The sequence below is a fragment of the Lissotriton vulgaris genome, chromosome 8 (genome assembly GCF_964263255.1).
Source record: "Lissotriton vulgaris chromosome 8, aLisVul1.2, whole genome shotgun sequence".
Classification (NCBI taxonomy): domain Eukaryota; kingdom Metazoa; phylum Chordata; class Amphibia; order Caudata; family Salamandridae; genus Lissotriton; species Lissotriton vulgaris.
Genome location: NC_141696.1, coordinates 1,565,712,504 through 1,565,727,256, shown reverse-complemented (window position 1 = coordinate 1,565,727,256; position 14,753 = coordinate 1,565,712,504). Strand labels below are relative to the sequence as shown.

Here is a 14,753-nt window from a genome sequence, read left to right as displayed (position 1 = left end):
GCAGGGCTAGGCACACACACCTGCTCAGCGCCAGGATACCCTCACGGTGATTAACCAACCTACCACAGGCAGGGCTGGGCACACACACCTGCTCAGCACCAGGATACCCTCACAGGTGATTAACCAACCTACCCTTGGCAGGGCTCGGCACACACACCTGATCAGCGCCAGGATATCCTCGCAGGTGATTAACCAACCTACCCTCGGCAGGGCTCGGCACACACACCTGATCAGCGCCAGGGATACCCTTGCGGTGATTAACCAACCTACCACAGGCAGGGCTCGGCACACACACCTGCTCAGCACCAGGATACCCTCACAGGTGATTAACCAACCTACCCCAGGCAGGGCTCGGCACACACACCTGATCAGCGCCAGGATATCCTCGCAGGTGATTAACCAACCTACCCTCGGCAGGGCCGGGCACACACACCTGATCAGCACCAGGATACCCTCACATGTGATAAACCAACCTACCCTCGGCAGGGCTCGGCACACACACCTGATCAGCACCAGGATACCCTCACAGGTGATTAACCAACCTACTCTAGGCAGGGCTCGGCACACACACCTGATCAGCGCCAGGATATCCTCACAGGTGATTAACCAACCTACCCTCGGCAGGGCTCGGCACACACACCTGCTCAGCACCAGGATATCCTCATGGTGATTAACCAACCTACCCTCGGCAGGGCTCGGCACACACACCTGATCAGCGCCAGGATACCCTCACGGTGATTAACCAACCTACCCTTTGCAGGGCTCGGCACACACACCTGCTCAGTTCCAGGATATCATCACGGTGATTAACCAACCTACCCTCTGCAGGGCTCGGCACACACACCTGATCAGCGCCAGGATACTCTCATGGTGATTAACCAACCTACCCTCGGCAGGGCTCGGCACACACACCTGCTCAGAACCAGGATACCCTCACGGTGATTAACCAACCTACCACAGGCAGGGCTCGGCACACACACCTGCTCAGCACCAGGATACCCTTGCAGTGATTAACCAACCTACCTTCGGCAGGGCTCGGCACACACACCTCCTCAGTACCAGGATACCCTCACGGTGATTAACCAACCTACCACAGGCAGGGCTGGGCACACACACCTGCTCAGCACCAGGATACCCTCACGGTGATTAACCAACTTACCACAGGCAGGGCTCGGCACACACACCTGCTCAGTACCAGGATACCCTCACAGTGATTAACCAACCTACCCTCAGCAGGGCTGGGCACACACACCTGCTCAGCGCCAGGACACCCTCACGGTGATTAACCAACCTACCACAGGCAGGGCTCGGCACACACACCTGCTCAGTACCAGGATACAATCACGGTGATTATCCAACCTACCCTCGGCAGGGCTCAGCACACACACCTGCTCAGCACCAGGATACCCTCACAGGTGATTAACGAACCTACCCTCGGCAGGGCTCGGCGCAAACACCTGATCAGCACCAGGATACCCTCACGGTGATTAACCAACCTACCCTCGGCAGGGCTCGTCACACACACCTGATCAGCGCCAGGATACCCTCACAGTGATTAACCACCCTACCACAGGCGGGGCTCGGCACACACACCTGCTCAGCGCCAGGATACCCTCACGGTGATTAACCAACCTACCCTCGGCAGGGCTCGGCACACACACCTGCTCAGCACCAGGATACCCTCACGGTGATTAACCAACCTACCCTTGGCAGGGCTAGGCACACACACCTGCTCAGCGCCAGGATACCCTCACGGTGATTAACCAACCTACCACAGGCAGGGCTGGGCACACACACCTGCTCAGCACCAGTATACCCTCACAGGTGATTAACCAACCTACCCTCGGCAGGGCTCGGCACACACACCTGATCAGCGCCAGGATATCCTCGCAGGTGATTAACCAACCTACCCTCGGCAGGGCTCGGCACACACACCTGATCAGCGCCAGGGATACCCTTGCGGTGATTAACCAACCTACCACAGGCAGGGCTCGGCACACACACCTGCTCAGCACCAGGATACCCTCACAGGTGATTAACCAACCTACCCCAGGCAGGGCTCGGCACACACACCTGATCAGAGCCAGGATATCCTCGCAGGTGATTAACCAACCTACCACAGGCAGGGCTGGGCATACACCTGCTCAGCACCAGGATACCCTCACAGGTGATTAACCAACCTACACTAGGCAGGGCTCGGCACACACACCTGATCAGCGCCAGGATATCCTCACAGGTGATTAACCAACCTACCCTCGGCAGGGCTAGGCACACACACCTGCTCAGCGCCAGGATATCCTCACAGGTGATTAACCAACCTACCCTCGGCAGGGCTCGGCACACACACCTGATCAGCACCAGGATACCCTGACAGGTGATTAACCAACCTACACTAGGCAGGGCTCGGCACACACACCTGATCAGCGCCAGGATATCCTCACAGGTGATTAACCAACCTACCCTCGGCAGGGCTAGGCACACACACCTGCTCAGCGCCAGGATACCCTCACGGTGATTAACCAACCTACCACAGGCAGGGCTGGGCATACACCTGCTCAGCACCAGGATACCCTCACTGTGATTAACCAACCTACCACAGACCGGGCTAGGCACACACACCTGCTCAGCGCCAGGATACCCTCACAGGTGATTAACCAACCTACCCCAGACCGGGCTAGGTACACACATCTGCTCAGTGCCAGGATACCCTCACAGGTGATTAACCAACCTAACCACAGACCGGGCTAGGTACACACATCTGCTCAGTGCCAGGATACCCTCACAGGTGATTAACCAACCTACCACAGACCGGGCTAGGTACACACATCTGCTCAGTGCCAGGATACCCTCACAGGTGATTAACCAACCTACCACAGACCGGGCTAGGCACACACACCTGCTCAGCACCAGAATACCCTCACGGTGATTAACCAACTTACCACAGGCAGGGCTCGGCACACACACCTGCTCAGTACCAGGATACCCTCACGGTGATTAACCAACCTACCCTCAGCAGGGCTGGGCACACACACCTGCTCAGCGCCAGGACACCCTCACGGTGATTAACCAACCTACCACAGGCAGGGCTCGGCACACACACCTGCTCAGTACCAGGATACAATCACGGTGATTATCCAACCTACCCTCGGCAGGGCTCAGCACACACACCTGCTCAGCACCAGGATACCCTCACAGGTGATTAACGAACCTACCCTCGGCAGGGCTCGGCGCAAACACCTGATCAGCACCAGGATACCCTCACGGTGATTAACCAACCTACCCTCTGCAGGGCTCGGCACACACACCTGATCAGCGCCAGGATACCCTCACAGTGATTAACCACCCTACCACAGGCGGGGCTCGGCACACACACCTGCTCAGCGCCAGGATACCCTCACGGTGATTAACCAACCTACCCTCGGCAGGGCTCGGCACACACACCTGCTCAGCACCAGGATACCCTCACGGTGATTAACCAACCTACCCTTGGCAGGGCTAGGCACACACACCTGCTCAGCGCCAGGATACCCTCACGGTGATTAACCAACCTACCACAGGCAGGGCTGGGCACACACACCTGCTCAGCACCAGTATACCCTCACAGGTGATTAACCAACCTACCCTCGGCAGGGCTCGGCACACACACCTGATCAGCGCCAGGATATCCTCGCAGGTGATTAACCAACCTACCCTCGGCAGGGCTCGGCACACACACCTGATCAGCGCCAGGGATACCCTTGCGGTGATTAACCAACCTACCACAGGCAGGGCTCGGCACACACACCTGCTCAGCACCAGGATACCCTCACAGGTGATTAACCAACCTACCCCAGGCAGGGCTCGGCACACACACCTGATCAGCGCCAGGATATCCTCGCAGGTGATTAACCAACCTACCACAGGCAGGGCTGGGCATACACCTGCTCAGCACCAGGATACCCTCACAGGTGATTAACCAACCTACACTAGGCAGGGCTCGGCACACACACCTGATCAGCGCCAGGATATCCTCACAGGTGATTAACCAACCTACCCTCGGCAGGGCTAGGCACACACACCTGCTCAGCGCCAGGATATCCTCACAGGTGATTAACCAACCTACCCTCGGCAGGGCTCGGCACACACACCTGATCAGCACCAGGATACCCTGACAGGTGATTAACCAACCTACACTAGGCAGGGCTCGGCACACACACCTGATCAGCGCCAGGATATCCTCACAGGTGATTAACCAACCTACCCTCGGCAGGGCTAGGCACACACACCTGCTCAGCGCCAGGATACCCTCACGGTGATTAACCAACCTACCACAGGCAGGGCTGGGCATACACCTGCTCAGCACCAGGATACCCTCACTGTGATTAACCAACCTACCACAGACCGGGCTAGGCACACACACCTGCTCAGCGCCAGGATACCCTCACAGGTGATTAACCAACCTACCACAGACCGGGCTAGGTACACACATCTGCTCAGTGCCAGGATACCCTCACAGGTGATTAACCAACCTAACCACAGACCGGGCTAGGTACACACATCTGCTCAGTGCCAGGATACCCTCACAGGTGATTAACCAACCTACCACAGACCGGGCTAGGTACACACATCTGCTCAGTGCCAGGATACCCTCACAGGTGATTAACCAACCTACCACAGACCGGGCTAGGCACACACACCTGCTCAGCGCCAGGATACCCTCGCGGGTGATAGAGAGTTTTAGGAAAACACACAATATAAACTGCTAGAATAACCCCACCACCCACACATTCAGATGCCACACACAAACCTGTTGAAAATCTGAGTTCTTCAGTTGCTTCATCAAAGCTTCAAAGCGCTATATAAATGGTACATACATAATAGCTGCATTCCAACAACCCAGAATGTGCTTTAGGCTTCATGAGGGGTGTGGAGAGCGCTATGTAAATGCCAACGCAATACAATCCCAGAAGAGCTCAATGTCACAGGTCAGTATCTTTTTCACACTCTGCAGCCAAGGGAGTTTTAAAAGGTGAGCTTCAGGTAAAATCTAGTAAGTGCATTTTACCAGAAAGAAATACAATCGGGACGTAGGGGTCTCGCTGTAGCTGGGTACTGACTTTTGCAAACTTTGTGATCAGTAGCCTCAGAGGAGCGTGTCATTCCTTTGATGTGCTCTTTTTCAGAGTTCTTCGGCTGGCCGGAGGTAGAAAGGGCCTTCAAGCTGTTCACCTTCGAGAGCATGAAGCTGAGGGGCTTGGACATCCATGGAGAGATGGAAGAGCTGGGCAGCAGTCGAGAAGGCCCCTACATCCCTTGGGATGACCCTGCAAGATTCGGGCGGGAGGCGAGGAGAGCATCCTTCGTGAGGAAGATGTATGAAGGCGAGGAGCTGAAAGCTGCAGGTGAGCCCCCCCTGCATCAACCCCCAGCCATGCACAGACATTGTAGGGACCCCACCTGAATCCAGGGTTTGAGGAGCTGAAAGCTGCAGGTGAGCCCTGTGAGAAGTTGGCCTGGTATATGATGCTCACTAGTTCTGTAGTAGGGGATCTCTGTGTATAGTCATAATCTAGTGAATAGTCCCGCCCATGTGCGTGGACCCCGGCAATCAAAAATAATCTCTTAAATTGTCAAATCATGCAGAACTGCAAAGACACTTAAGAGAGAATTTAAAGACAAATAATGCTGCCTATATCCACAGGCTACACTGTCCAGTACTTCAACTAGAAATTCCACCAAAACCAAACCACACACAACACAGCCTGCACAGTTTCTTCCATAGAGAAACTTTCCTCTACCAGTAAAAGACTCTGGAATGATAGAGAGAAAGGCATGGACAGACAAGCCCCATAGGCTGCCATTATGTGGCTTAAATAGGATACTGTGCCTTTAAGAGAACTTTCCAGAACTTCTCCCAGTATCCCAGAATGCACAGCAGGTCCCTTTTACTTTCAGTTCTTTTTTCCGGCTCCTGCTTACAGGACCCTGGCATTGAGCTCTCCCTTTTCCAAGGGTTTATATTGGATTTTTGTTCACTTTTTGATAAAAGTGTTTGCAGTTTATATTTCTTGGTGTTTCCCTTCCCTCCTGTGTGTTTGTTCAGGCTTTTTAGGGCTCTAAAATGCCCGCTCTTTTCGACAAATGCCCAGCATGTGGAAGGAAGAAGTCCAAGACTGATCCACACGACATCTTCATTATCTGTCTCCCTGAAGCACATATCCCTGAAGATTGTGCAATCTGCCAGAACCTCTCAGCAAGGACCCTGAGGGAAAGGCTGAAGATTAGGCTTCAAGGCCTAGAAGAGAGATGACTGCAGGCTGCAGGTCGGTCTGGGCAGGCTGGGAAGGGTCCCTCTGCCTCTGCTGAGGCCTCTGGGGGGCTCCCCAGAGACAGGAAGACCAGCAAACGGTCCCGGTCTCCATCGGCGTCGATTGCATCGACGACGACGTCGAGAGGGATGACGGCGGTGTGTTCCCCATCTCCCCGGGGCTCCAGGTCGAGACGGCGTGAAGATTCGACGTCGAAGAGCCTGGGTAGGCCTCCGTCGAAACCACTGTCAACGGCGTCTTGGTTGTAGTCGTCGACGTCAGCGTCGAGCTATTGCGTCGAAGGAGAAGTGACAGGCGTCGGCGCTCGCCGTCGAGGCGATACCGCCGGTCGCCGTCGAGAAGACGGTCGGCATCAAGGGGATCCTCGGCGTCGAGGACCTCAAAAAAGCGGACGGCGTCAAGGAGGAGTCGACGCTCGTCGTCGAGAATGGAACGGTCGACGTCGCGGAGGCGGCGTTCGGTGTCGAGGAAGGAGAGGTCGACGTCGCGGAGGCGACGTCCGACGCCGGAGTCGCGGAGGCGACATTCGACACCGGAAAAGCGACAATCGGAGTTGAGGAGGAAGAGATCGGCGTCGAGGAGTTGTTCCTACTCCCCTAAGCGGCGCAGAAGGAGTTCTGGCGCCAGAAGTCACGCTGAGTCTGAAAGACCCCAGGATAGGCCACGGAAGACGCCTCCACGGAAACTAGCGGAGCGCCCCACGAACTGGGAGGTTGTGCTCGCACTCCAGGAGGAGGGAACGGTCACGCAACAGGTCGTCAACGCGGTTGTAAATGAAGGGATGTTGGTGGCGAATCAGATTATCAGCTCTGCAGCCGATTCGTCCCTCTTGGCGAAGCATGACTTTTGCCATGGGATTAACCAGTGACGACATGCCTGGCTCCGCCTTATGTCACTGAAACCTGACGCACTGCAAAGGGTTGCCAATCTTCCATTCTCTGGCGAAACCCTATTTGGGAAACGTGCGGATGATGAAATGGCCCGCATGAAGGCGGAGGCCGAAACACTCACGGCCAAAGACGGTTCGGTGGACAGGGCAGAGGGCGTGGCCAAGCTTCGGGACAGCCACAGCAACAACAGTTCCGTAAGCTGTTCCAGAAACGCCCGAAGGGCAGAGGCGGCCAACAGTCTGCACCAGCGACCAAAGGCCCGGCCGGGTCTAGGCCCTGAGCGCTTACTTCCCCCGGATCCGTTACCCACTCCGGTAGGGGGAAGCATTCAATTTTTTCTGGCAGAGTGGAGAAAAATTACTCAGGACAAGTGGGTGCTGAATATTGTTTGCAATGGATACAGTCTTCGGTTCACCAGCCCGCCTCCAGCGATTCCACCTGTCAGCTCGCAGTTTCAGCTGCGCGAGCTTAAAGCGGAGACCGATATCCTGTTAAGGAAAAGGGCGACAGAAGACGTACCTCTGTCTCAGAGAGGAAGAGGTCTGTAGTCACGGTTCTTTCTGGTTTGCAAGAAGGACAAGAACGAGTTCAGGCCCTTTCTTGACTTGCGACAAGCAAACAAGTGGATTCGCAGAGAGAAGTTTCGCATGCTGTCGTTGCATCAGATTTATCCTCAGTTGCAACAGGGAGACTGGCTATGTGCTATAGACCTACAAGATGCGTACTTCCATGTGCCCATTGCACACAAACACAGGAAGTTCCTGCGGTTCCAAGTCGGCGCCAATCATTATCAATACACAGTACTCCCATTCGGACTAAAGTCTGCGCCGAGAACGTTCTCGAAATGCATGGCAGTGGTAGCAGCACACCTGAGGAAGAACAAGGTGTTCGTCTACCCGTACCTGTATGATTGGTTGATCAAGGCCTCCTCCTTCTCGGAAGCTCGAGCACACTGGGGTTGCACATCAACTTGTCCAAGTCTGTCCCGACTCCGGTCCAATGCATACAGTACTTGGGAGCCTCCATCAATACGCTGTCAGCAAGCGGGTCTCCTTCGGAGGAGCGACGATTATCACTCCTTCGGAAGGCTCAGGCTCTTATGACCACTCCATCTACAACAGTGAGGACGGTGTCTTCTCTACTGGGATCGATTGCCTCTTGTATCTTCCTGAAGCCACAAGCACGACTGCACATGAGACCGTTGCAAGAGTGCTTGGAGGACCAGTGGGATCAGAGGAAAGGATCTTGGGACGACAAGATACAACTGTCTCTGCATGCCCTTCAGTCGCTGAAGTGGTGGTGTTCAGAGGAGAATCTCCTCAGAGAGGTTCCCTTCCACAAGGACATTCCCACGCAGACTGTCGTGATGGATGCTTCTCTCCACGGTTGGGGGGCGCACTCCGGAGACCTACAGATTCAAGGAACGTGGTCCCCGATGGAGGCCACGTATCACATCAACTTCCTGGAACTCAGAGCTGTTCACTTGGCACTGAAGGCCTTTCTTCCGTCCTTTAAGACCAACTCTCTGCGTGTACATACGGACAATACGACCACAATGTATTACCTCAACAAGCTGGGGGGTTTGAGATCACGCACTCTGTCACAGGAGGCGCAGGCGATCTGGCACTGGCTTCTGGCCAGAGGACTGACGATAACGGCTACCCATCTGCCAGGTGTGCAGAATGTTCAGGCGGACGCACTGAGCAGACTGATTCAGGAAAACCACAAATGGGTCATAAACGACGAAGTACTAGGAGAAGTCTTCGCAAGGTGGGGGACTCTAGACGTAGATCTGTTCGCCACCGCCGAAAACAGCAAATGCCGAGACTTCGCCTCCAGGTACTACCAGCAGGAGATGCTGGGGAATGCGTTATGGATCAACTGGTCGAGCAGCTTTCTGTACGCTTTTCCACCCATTTCCCTGATTCCGGCGGTACTCATCAAGCTGGCCCGGTCCAGGGCTCGGATGATACTCATTGCCCCGGAAGGGCCCAGACAGTGGTGGTTCACGGACCTGCTTCACCGGTCTCTCCTTCCTCACATACGGCTGCCGTGCAGGCCGGACCTTCTCACGAAGTTCGGGGGGCAGATGTTGCACCCCAACCTCTCGTCTTTGAGTTTGGCTGCATGGCTCCTGATATAGTGCAATATGGCCATTTGAATCTGCCTGAAGATTGTATGGACATACTGAAGGAGTCTAAGAGACCTTCCACTCGAACTTCCTATGCTTACAAGTGGAAGAGGTTTTGTATCTGGTGCCAGTCTAAGAACCATGATCCTACGACCTGCAAGGAAGATGTCATCCTTCCTTACCTTTTACATTTGGCGCAATCTGGCCTTAATGTCCATTCCATTGAGGTACATCTTGCTGCATTGACTGCCTACAGGAAATGCCCTTCACAGACTTCCTTCTTCCAGATCCCTGTGATCAAAGATTTTTTGGAAGGCTTAAAGAAAGTGTTCCCTCCTGTCAGGCTTCCATCGCCTTCATGGGAATTGAATGTGGTGCTGTCCAGATTGATGAAAGAACCTTTTGAACCTTTTCATAAGGCTTCGTTACAGCACCAGTCCTGGAAGCCGGCGTTCCTCGTGGCCATCACATCGGCCCGCAGGGTGAGTAAAATTCAGGCGTTGTGTTGCCAAGAACCTTATACTGTATTTCATGCTGCTAAGGTTGTTATGCGTACTCACCCTACATTTCTTCCCAAGGTTATTTCTGATTTTCATGTCAACCAGACCATAACGTTGCCTACGTTTTTTCAGAATCCTTCATCTCCAGCGGAAAGGTCTCTACATTCCCTGGATGTTAGGAGGGTGTTCAAATTTTATCTGGATAAAACCAAAGATATTCGTAGGTCAGACCAATTATTTGTCAATTATGGATCGGTCAGGACGGGTCTTGCTACCTCTAAGCAATCCATCTCTAGGTGGATTGTGTCCTGCATACAGTTGTGTTACCAAAAAGCTAATAAGACCTTAGGGGGTAAACCTAAGGCTCATTCCACCAGGGGAAAAGTTGCCTCGACAGCTTTGCTCCGTAATGTTCCGATTGCAGGGATCTGCAAAGCAGCCACTTGGAAGTCGGTTCATACCTTTGCTAAGCATTACTGTCTGGACACTGATGCCAGGGCAGATGCTCAGGTTGGACAGGCTTCGCTGCGGAATTTGTTCGCACAATAGTGGTGTTCATTTTCTTCTCTCCACCGCCGCTTTGGTGTGGGGATGGGCTTGCCACTCTATTCACTAGATTATGAGTATACACAGAGATCCCCTACTACAGAAGGAGTAGTTTCTGTCCTGTAACTCCAGTTCTGTAGTATGTAGTAGGGGTATCTCTGTTATAGTCATAAGTGCCCGCCCTCCTCCCCTAGGGAGAAAGATATTCATGTAAGGAATGCTACAGGTCTGGCGTGCTACGCCTTCAAAAAGAACTGAAAGTAAAAAGGACCTGCTGTGCATTCTGGGATACTGGGAGAAGTTCTGGAAAGTTCTCTTAAAGGCACAGTATCCTATTTAAGCCACATAATGGCAGCCTATGGGGCTTGTCTGTCCATGACTTTCTCTCTATCATTCCAGAGTCTTTTACTGGTAGAGGCAAGTTTCTCTATGGAAGAAACTGGGCAGGCTGTGTTGTGTGTGGTTTGGTTTTGGTGGAATTTCTAGTTGAAGTACTGGACAGTGCAGCCTGGTTATAGGCTGTATTATCTGTCTTTAATTCTCTCTTAAGTGTATGTGCAGTTCTGCATTTTTTCGACACTTTAAGAGATTATTTTGATTGCTCCGGGGTCCACGGACATGGGCGGGACTATTCACAAGATTATGACTATAACAGAGATACCCCTACTACAGAACAGGAGTTACAGGACAGAAACTACTCCTTCTAGTGATCACCTTGTACCATGCCAAGCAACCCTTATGATGATTGGTTGTAAGTCAACCTTATAGACCAGCTATCCTAGTAGCAGGAACAAAGCAGTCTTAGGCTAAACTCTGTAAAGGCATGTGAAGCAAGCTGTTTTACCATACACAATCCCCTTGAATACCAAATGAAAGGACACCACACAGATATATATTGAAAATATATATATATATGTATTTACTACAGATATCCCCTATACTCTTTATGAACACAGAAGCAAATGCGTTAAAGCAAAACACAGTTTAAATATACAAAGTTGCATAATATGGATGAGCCCTAGGGGCCACCTAAACCATATACTAAAATAGTGGTATAAGTACCACGAATCCAAAAGGAAGTAGGCCTAGGGCCTGGGGAATCGCTGGAGCTGTTCGGGACTAACAGTGAAGAAGTCGGGAAAGGCACGCGGGACTCGGGTGCAGCGCTTAAAGCACACGCATGCACCAATGCAAAGTCAATGGTGCGTAAAAGTTACAAAGTTAGTGAAAAGGGAACCTTCCGGATGACCTAGAACCTAGCAACTTGGAACATAGACACTAGAGGTGTATTGCTACACAGGGGCACCAGAGTGCCAGGTTTACCTCACCCACAGGAAACGGGTGCATATGTCTCAAAGTGTGTTGGGTTTCGTCGTGCTGGTCTAGGGAGCCTGTAGATGAAGATGCTGCAGGCGGGTCGTCGAGGAGTGTTCCGGTGGATCCAAGGATGGATCTGAAGAGGTGAAGACCTGAAAGCAGAGGGGACAATGTTCAAAGTCACTAGCCAGTGACTGCCGTGGAACCAGGAGGGAACCAGGTGATGTCGGGTGCAAACAGGCGAAGAAGTGAAGATTGTCTCTGCAGCCACATGGACACGAAGAGGTCGAGGACGTCCAGGCGTCGGTCACGAGCTGTCCCACGCAGGCTCTCGCTGATGGCGGTGTCGGCTTCTTGATCGGAGCAAACAGGCCTTGGATAAAGCAAGCCACGCAGGAGACGATGCAAGCTTTTCACTCTGAACAGCAAGGTCAGAGGGGGTGCACCTTTTTACAGGAACGAGGTCTAGTCTGTAGCAACCAGACCAGCGGTGTAGATTTCGGATTTCGTCGTCAAGATGGCCACTAGCCAACGGACTAGTAACCGGGATGGCGCGTCGAGTGGCAACATGCAAAAGGGCCCCACGCGGATCGTGGAGATGCTGGGGGCTGATCTTCGGTGCAGATGCTGCTCGATGGAGGAGATTCTCAAACCCCCAAAGCACAGCGTCGAGGGTTTCCTCGGGTGCTGAGCAGTCAGCTTCTTGTGAGTCTTTCGAGATGGCCGGTCCCACGTCTCTCTGTGCCTCCATGGGTCTCTTCTTTTCAGGGACTGTGGATCGGTCTCTGAGATGTCTGGGAGTCTGGGTCTCGTCGGGCTCTGGGCTCGGTCTCCGGCGGGAGGCGGCGGCAAAGCTCACGTCGAGTTGCTGGATGGTGCCTGTATTCACAGGGTGGTCACTCCTTGGCCACTCCTTGGAGGGTGGACTCCACCTGCTAGGTCCCTCCTCTGGGTGGGACCAGGAATGGGGGTGGTTACACCCCCTTTCCTTTGTCCAGCTCCGCGCCAGGACTGGGGCTGGAAAGCCCCAGCACCGGTTTGGACTGGCTTATGCACGGGGACGCCTTGTGTGCCCCAGGCATGTCTCATTCTATTCAGCCCTGTCCTACCCAATACACAAAATCCTGTCTGGGGTGGTGCTCGCACCTCCCAAGGCAGGAAACCCTTTGTCCAAGCCTCCCTCGCTGGAAGGACTCCCAGCAGCAGGAGGTCAGACTTGTGTCTGTGGTGGCAGCGTCCATTTTGTGATGCTGAGGCTTGAGTTTAACTCTAACCTGGGTTCAGGTTATGTACATGTCGTGTCCCTCTAGAAGGGTGGAATGCTACCCCCATCGCCAGAATTGGCGATGGGGTAGTATCCCAATTCGTATGAAACCTTACTCGGCATGTTTTGATAAAGCCAAACCAAAGTTAGCAAGTAACCGCAAGTATTATAATGCACTTGCGGTTACTTGTATTATAATTATTAAGTAATTAATAATAAGTATTTTATATATATATATATATATATATATATATATTATTATATTATTATATATATATATATTATATATATATATATATTATATATATATATATATATTATATTATTATTATATATTATATATATTATTATATATATATTTATATATATAAGTAATTAATAAGTATTATAATGCACTTAAGAGTATATGGTATGGCAATATCCCGGAACAACTAAGGGAGTTGTTCCCGACAGCTGCAGACGGGCTCAGCTCGTGCCAGAGCACCCTCTCACATGAAACCAAGCACTCTGCCTCCAGGATTGTCGAGGCCTTCCATAGGAGTGACTTATAGGTTAACATGTGTCCAGATAGGTTAGATACAGGTATACTATTTCTAAGTAAGAGGTGATTACACCAACTTACCCCAGCTGACGGGTCAGCCAGTTGTGTCAAATATGGAGGCCAGGTCAGGGGTGGCACAATACATGCTGCAGGCCCTGGTAGGCCTTGGATGCACCTATGCCCTGGGTACCTGGGGTACACTGTTACAGGGGCCTATAAGGTGAACCAGTTCCAATTCGTAATGCACCTAAAGTACATTGGCATTAATTTAGAGAGAGAACAGCAGGCTGTGGGTCTGATTAGCAGGCCCACAGCCACAATAAGTCATAAACCAGTGAAGCAAAATGCAAACATTTGGGGTGACCATAGGGTACCAGACCCTACTCTCCTACAAGCCCTCCCTGCATCAGCCCCAGCCATGCACAGCCATTGTGGGGACCACACCTGAATCCAGGGTTTGAGGAGCTGAAAGCTGCAGGTGAGCCCTCCCTGCATCAGCCACAGCCATGCACAGCCATTGTGGGGACCACATCTGAACCCAGGGTTTGAGGAGCTGAAAGCTGCAGGTGAGCCCTCCCTGCATCAGCCCCAGCCATGCACAGCCATTGTGGGGACCACCCCTGAGACCAGGGTTTGAGGAGATGAAAGCTGCAGGTGAGCCCTCCCTGCATCAACCCCCAGCCATGCACAGCCATTGTGGGGACCACATCTGAACCCAGGGTTTGTCGACCGTTCCTGAGCTGGACTTACTTTCTTGGCGTTGCAATCATGAATGATTCTGTGTGTTTGCAGCTGGAATATGTGCATGTTCTAGAGCGGGGCTGGAATATATGCATGTTCTAGAGCGGGGCTGGAATATGTGCATGTTCTAGAGCGGGCTGGAATATGTGCATGTTCTGGAGCGGGGCTGGAATATATGCATGTTCTAGAGCGGGCTGGAATATATGCATGTTCTGGAGCGGGGCTGGAATATATGCATGTTCTGGAGCAGGGCTGGAATATGTGCATGTTCTAGAGCGGGGCTGGAATGTATGCAGGTTCTAGAGTGGGCTGGAATGTATGCAGGTTCTAGAGCGGAGCTGGAATATATGCATGTTCTGGAGCGGGGCTGGAATATGTGCATGTTCTAGAGCGGGGCTGGAATGTATGCAGGTTCTAGAGTGGGCTGGAATGTATGCAGGTTCTAGAGCGGAGCTGGAATATGTGCATGTTCTAGAGCGGGGCTGGAATATGTGCATGTTCTGGAGCGGGGCTGG

The 14,753-nt window shown here is 52.6% G+C and overlaps 1 protein-coding gene across 1 annotated transcript in view; it reads left to right on the top strand.

The window, feature by feature from the left end:
* SPAG17 (sperm associated antigen 17) overlaps positions 1-14,753 on the top strand; it is a 1,900,597-nt gene that overhangs the window by 771,160 nt on the left and 1,114,684 nt on the right. The window contains exon 15 of the mRNA XM_086935838.1: positions 5,163-5,381. Coding sequence (XP_086791964.1) covers positions 5,163-5,381 — 219 coding nt within the window. The remainder of the gene's footprint in view (positions 1-5,162; positions 5,382-14,753) is intronic.